Source organism: Orcinus orca, chromosome 7, assembly GCF_937001465.1.
Source record: "Orcinus orca chromosome 7, mOrcOrc1.1, whole genome shotgun sequence".
Lineage (NCBI taxonomy): Eukaryota > Metazoa > Chordata > Mammalia > Artiodactyla > Delphinidae > Orcinus > Orcinus orca.
This window is the reverse complement of record NC_064565.1, coordinates 110,840,791-110,846,790: the sequence shown is the minus strand read 5'-3', so window position 1 is coordinate 110,846,790 and position 6,000 is coordinate 110,840,791. Positions and strand designations below refer to the sequence as shown.

General features: G+C 49.3%; 1 protein-coding gene across 1 annotated transcript in view; it reads left to right on the top strand.

Moving 5' to 3' along the window:
- Positions 1 to 383: 383 nt before the first annotated feature.
- Positions 384 to 6,000, top strand: part of PID1 (phosphotyrosine interaction domain containing 1) — a 257,948-nt gene continuing 252,331 nt past the window's right edge. Inside the window, exon 1 of the mRNA XM_004262616.2 lies at positions 384 to 709. Within this exon, the coding sequence (XP_004262664.1) occupies positions 680 to 709 (30 nt within the window). The 5' untranslated portion in view covers positions 384 to 679. The remainder of the gene's footprint in view (positions 710 to 6,000) is intronic.

The following is a 6,000-nucleotide window of genomic DNA, read 5'->3' as shown; positions in this document are numbered from 1 at the left end:
AGGAATGAATGGAATTCCGTGGCCCAGCACAGTGCCCGTCAAGACCCAGGCGATTCGGAGATCCCTGTTGACAGGAAGACTGGGACCCCAGAGGGCTATGGGCTCTGGCTTCAGGAAGCCCCCCCTCTCCAGGCTCTTCCCTCGCCCAGACCCCATCCCACCCGGGGCTCCCCGGGGGAGCAGGGCCGCCGGTTCTGGCCTCCGCACACTCCCCTCGCCGGGATTCAGGGTCCCCCGCGGCCGGGATGCGGGCTCCCGGCCGGGCGGGGGCCGGCCCCGGGCATGCTCAGAGCGCGCAGGTCCGGGCGGCGGCGGCGGCGGGGGAGGAGGAGGGAGCGCTTGCCGCCGCCGCCGCTGCCGCCGCCGTCGCCGCCGCCGCCGCCGCCGTGCGCTCGTGGGCCCGGGCGGAGCTGCGCAGTCCTCTCGCAGCTGCGCCAGGACAGGCGGCTCGCGGCCGTGCCCACAAGTTGCCGGCAGCCGAGCGCCGCGCCGCCCCCCCCCGCTCGCAGCACCCCAGCGCCCACCCCGCGGCGGTCGCCGGCCCCTGGACGTACATCCCGCGGGCGCCCACCCCAGATGTGAAGCGGCACCGCAGCCCCTCGCCCCCCAGCCCCTCGCCCCCCGGCGCCATCGACAGAGTCTCGCCAGCGTCTCCCCTGCCAGACCCCGCGGCTGGAAGATGTGGCAGCCGGCCACGGAGCGCCTGCAGGTAAGGGGCACCGGGTGACCGGGGGCCAGCCTGGAGGAGAAGGTGCTCGCACCGGAGGAGCAGAGGTGGTGCGTCTGACCACTGCCAAGGATTTGACCAAAGCGATCGTGTGTGAACGCAAGGATTAGAACCTGATGCTGTCGGCTTAACCCAGCGCCGGGCACTCGGTCGGGGTGGGGGGGTGGGGGGGTGATGAAATTGACGAACGCATTGCTTCGGGCGGCGCAACTTTTGCCTTGGGGATTAGTTGCCTATAGGTATATATAACGCTGGACTTTCTGACCAGCAATTTTAGATTGTATTCCACTGACACAATTTACTGGTCTGGGGTTAGGAATTTTGCCTCCAGATTTTTTTTTTTTTTTTCCTTTTCGTCTCCAGGAAAGACAGAACAAATGATTTGAGAAAGCATACGTTTGCCAATATAATTTGGAAATATCAAGCTTGGTTTGGCTTGGTCATGGTATGCTGCTTATTCTATTTTCTTTTCTCCTATTTGTTGGCGCTCTCCCTTCGTCTCCCCTGAACCCAAGCTCCCCTACATATTTGAAAATCAAAAGTTAAATTCAGCCAGGAATAGTTATGCCCTGGGTCATCCCATCAAAAGTTTTTCATTGCTGTCTACTGAAATGCCAAACTGCTTTTACTTTGGATTCTGAAGCCAGGGAGATGAGATGGGAAGGCGGTCAGAGTGAGAAAGAGGGGCATTTTCAGAGGGGAGCTCATTCAGTGACACTCGGGACCCCGAAATCACCCTGACTGCAAGGTTTGACTGCCTTCGCTGGAAAATATTCTCAGGAGGAAGGGCAGCTACTCTGCCAGATAAAATCCACTGAATCCTGCAGTGAAACTTTTGGCAGGCTTAGAGCCACACTGTTTCATAGTAAACTTTGAAGAAGTGTTTCAGTGGTAAAATACAGCACCGTTGGAAGCTGAATGCATCTGAAGACTTGGGACAGTGGAGGCCAGGAGCCTTCACTGGCTTTGGAGGTTTCTCAATGAAAATTCAAAGGGCCAAACACGGACTGTCTGTCTCTCAGATGCTAGGAGAGTCTAACCTTTGCCTGTGAGTTCTCATACTGAGGATTAACCTGCAGAGGGCATTGCTTTTAGCAGAAGCAGATGCCTCACAACCCCATTCCAAGCCTCCCCGGGCCTGCAGTCTGGGGGAGTGGGTTCACAGTAAGAGCTTGAGACACCAGGCCAGTCCCCTAGGGTCTCAAACAGAATGAACAAGAAAAGAGATCTTTAGCCTTGAAGATAGGGAGGTGGATGACCAGCCTCCTAACTCTCTCCTTCTCTTATTAAGAGAGTCAATATTGGGCTCTGAATGATTGGCCAAAGGTGATGTAAATGTATTTCAGCCCTGGCATCAGTTACCAGTTGTACGTGTGCATTTTTCCTTCAGTTCAGGGTGGTGAATTTATTGTAAAGGAAGGAGTGACTTAGCGAGGGCGGAGGGCTTCCCATCCAAGTGAGGAGAGAAGCTCTTGGAGGTCCTTAGAGAGATGAGGTCAGAATTCCTGGGGGTGGCTTTTGTGGCCTGGGGATCCGTGCCTCTGCAGAGTTTGTAGATTTTTGTCTCTTGAAGTTATTTCTACCGGCCTGTTTCGTGTAGGGACTCCTGTGTGCTCCACAGCACGTGACCCTTGGCAGGAGCTAGCTCTGGCTTGCGTTCCGCATGGCGATCGTTCCTCGCTAGAAATGTCCTGGCTCTTCTGTGAAATGTACACATGTGCGTTTGGCATGAGCCTGGTGTATTACAGTGTGCATTTGCAATGCATTTGTTTCATTTTGAAGTGTCAGATTGAAAGAGCAGGGGTTTTTGGCTTTTGAAAGCTCAAGTAAACATGCCTAGTCACTGACTAAAATCAAGTCACCATTGGAAGATACTTATCGACACAGGGCTTAACTTCATGCTGCCCTAATTTAAATTAGCAGCCAGACCTGGTTCTCTTAAAAGTATACCTCAAGGCTTGCAATTATAAAAGTGAGCCACATGGAGAAGAATCTTCGTATTCATGGCTTCTTCCCCAATAGCAGCTTAGCTCTTCTTTACAGCACGATTTGTATGTTTTTATTTTTTGCTTCTGGGGAAGGGAGCTGTTGAGGGTGACATGGTGAGTGAGCTGCTTGTAATGATACTTTGTTTACATTCCTTGTGGTTATTTTTGTCACTTGGGCTCTGTTTGCCATCTGCGATTTTTTCTTCCCTTTTTTGCCCTCAAGGCACCACTGTATAGGAACGTTGGTTTCCGATTCCTCAGTGAATGGGATGCTTCACATGCCCAGATGTTGTGGCCATGGAAATGGCAATGGAAAGCGTGTTCCATGGGGAAATAATGATGAATCCCTGTCTGTAACAGAGTCAAAGCCCCAACCTCCTTACACAAATCTGTTTAACTTTCTCATACCACCTCCCTGGTTTTTTTTCCTCATTCATTTTTAATGCAAACCTTCTAACTTAGATGAGCTTGAGTGAAGAGAATGCTTCAAGGAAGTGTTCCCAGAGCTTCCTAACAGGACTAGGGAGTCAATTTCTTGTACAAATACCTAGAAACAAAAGAGGTGAGGGAAGAAAAGGACATCTTTCCTTAACTGACTTTATTAGATGACGCCATTCAAAAGGTCCATGGCCCAGGGAGGGAGCGTGGCTGAACTCTGTTTAGGCTGGACAGTCATCCTCTAACTCATGTGAGTCCAGTATCCAGCTCTCTTGCTCGGGAAATGGCCTCTTTGGTCAGGCTGGATTATTGTTATCAAACCCCACTTCTTCGCCAAATGAACGAACGCTGATATTTTTGATCTGTGGCTTTGCTGTTTGACCCAAATCCAGTACAGGCAAAGTGACCTGTTGCCCCGAGCGGGGCTGAGCTGGGGAATTTCTCATTCAGTCACACAGACTGCGGCAAGTTCACCTGCCCCCCTGAATGTTAAAACTTCTGTTACATCCCACTCGAGCCCTCACTGGGAGCTTCTGCCATTAAAAATATAGTAGGATCAAAGGGGATGTGAAGATTTAAATTACCACCCCAGCTTTTAAAGTGGAATAAATATGAATTCTTCCCTTCTTACCTTCTCCTTTGCACAGCAGACTTTTTTCCTTAGAGGGACTTGGGAGAGTTATAAATTTTTTAAGAAGCAGATTTAAAACAGGCTTTTTTTCGGAAAAGTGAAAGAGGACTTTCCAGTAAAAAAGGCTAAGTGTTGGTTTTTCAACATAGAGATGAGACTACTTCTGGCCTCGATATTTTACAGTTTACATGGGTTGCCTGATTGACTTCATTGTTGGGCCGGGCAGAGGCGTTAGAAGTGACAGACTCATCGGCTCAGGAGTGTGGGCTCAGCCACGAGGAGCGTGCGTTTCCCCAGAGCGTCTGTCTTCAGGGTGCTACCACATACATTTTTTGGAAGCCTGGAAAGGTGGAGAGCAGGAGAAAGATGACTGGAGACTGAGTTTGGAACAAAGGAGATCAATGCATCCTTGCCTGTCGTGTAGTTACTACAAGGACGGAATGGAGAGTGGTAGTAGAAAGGTATGGGAAAAAGTTCTGGCAAATTCTAACTGTGGAGTAGATCTATGTGTGACCATCTTCTTATGAGACGTTCTATAAAGGTCCTAGTAATTTGCCTGTTTTTCCTGTAATTAAAATGTCTCCATGGCAGATCCAGAAAATACAGAACTTTTATCGATAAAGCTGGCTTTTGGCTTCTCAGCCTGGACCGTGTTTCCCCCTCACCACTTTTTTTTCTTTTTTCTTTTCATTCACATTTTGGTCAATGGCTGTACCTTAGAACCTCCAAGAGGGTGAAATGAGGAAGGGTAGGGAGGAAACCAGATCCTGAAGAACCTTTCTTTTAGTTTCTTGTTAAACGTCTGGCTGATAAAAAGGTTTACATTTGTGACTAAATACTATTGGGTTGGCCAAAAAGTTCATTGGGTTTTAAGTAAAAAGAAAGGACATTTTTCATTTTCACCAAGAACCTTCTCGAACAACGTATTCATTAACCGAACGCACTTTTTGGCCAGCCCAATATTTGGAGATTGGAGGCGGTAACAGCACTTCGTCTTGCCCTTTCTCTGCCTTGTCACATCGGGCGGATCTTGCCTTGGCCTGGAGCGTCGATTGTTCATGACTTATTTCTCTGTTATTACCCACTTCCACTTTTCCCCTGAGAAGGGAGATGGAAGAACCTTCTAAAAGATCAGCTAGAGACCGTTAGACTGGGCCCATCAGGCAGAGAGAAAAGCTTGGCAAATCCGACACTTTTCCTGGCAGACCAAATTGACAGGAGGAAAACAGAGCGAGGCAGATCATGGCAACACCAGCTTTTATGGAGCACGCGCTGTGTGTGTGGCACGACGCTAAGGGGTTTTATTTGAATTATCTAGCTCATTTACCTTCCATAACCGCTTTTATCCCCTTGTTATAGATAAAGAAACTGAAAGCCAGAGAGTTTAAATGATCTGGCCAGGGTTGGGCAGCCAGACATGATCTGAGCTGGAATTCGAAGCAGGAGGTTTGCTCTGGATCTCCATCACCGCTCTTCTGTCATTTAGAAGGATGAGACAGCAGGATGATGTACACATGTGGGTGCTGTTGTTATTAATAAACAGAATGGCAACAGTGGGGGCCTCATGGGCTCTGAGAGGCTACTTTCATATCTCTTGTTGAAGCCGTGTGGTTGCCTGCGTGGACCAAGGGCTACCCTCTTTTTGGTGGCCCAAATCTCTGGGGGAAGTAAACTGCTGTGTCGTCCTCAAGCTGAAATTCCCAAGTGCCATTTAAGAGTCTCTTAAGCTGGAGCACATGGCATTTATCCAGACTAGAGACCTTGAAACTGCAATAAAGACCGATCACGTCTGCAGTCGCTCCCCATTTAGGCCAAAAATGGGAGGAAGGGAGGGAGGAGGTCGGAGAGTTCAAGAGCAATTGCTTAGAAATGAGTAATAGCTGCTCTTACAGACACACAGGTTTCTCACTAAATCGATCCTACGTTTTGCTGTTCTTTTCAGCCCTCATAGTTGAGTAAGCATGAAGCATTGGGCCTTATCCTTCCTAAAGAAAACTTGGACTTGTCATTAATTTGAGGTCTCGCAGAAGTAAAATGCTACCTTATATCATTGGGTCATTCCTGGACTTTTGACAAACTAGAGACCTTAAAAGCTGGCAATAACCCCGATCACTTCTGCAGTCGTTCCCCATTTGGACCAAAACTGGGGGGGAAGGGAGGGAGGACGTCAGAGAGTTCAAGAGCAAAATCTCTACTAAGTGACTTGCAAAATGCTA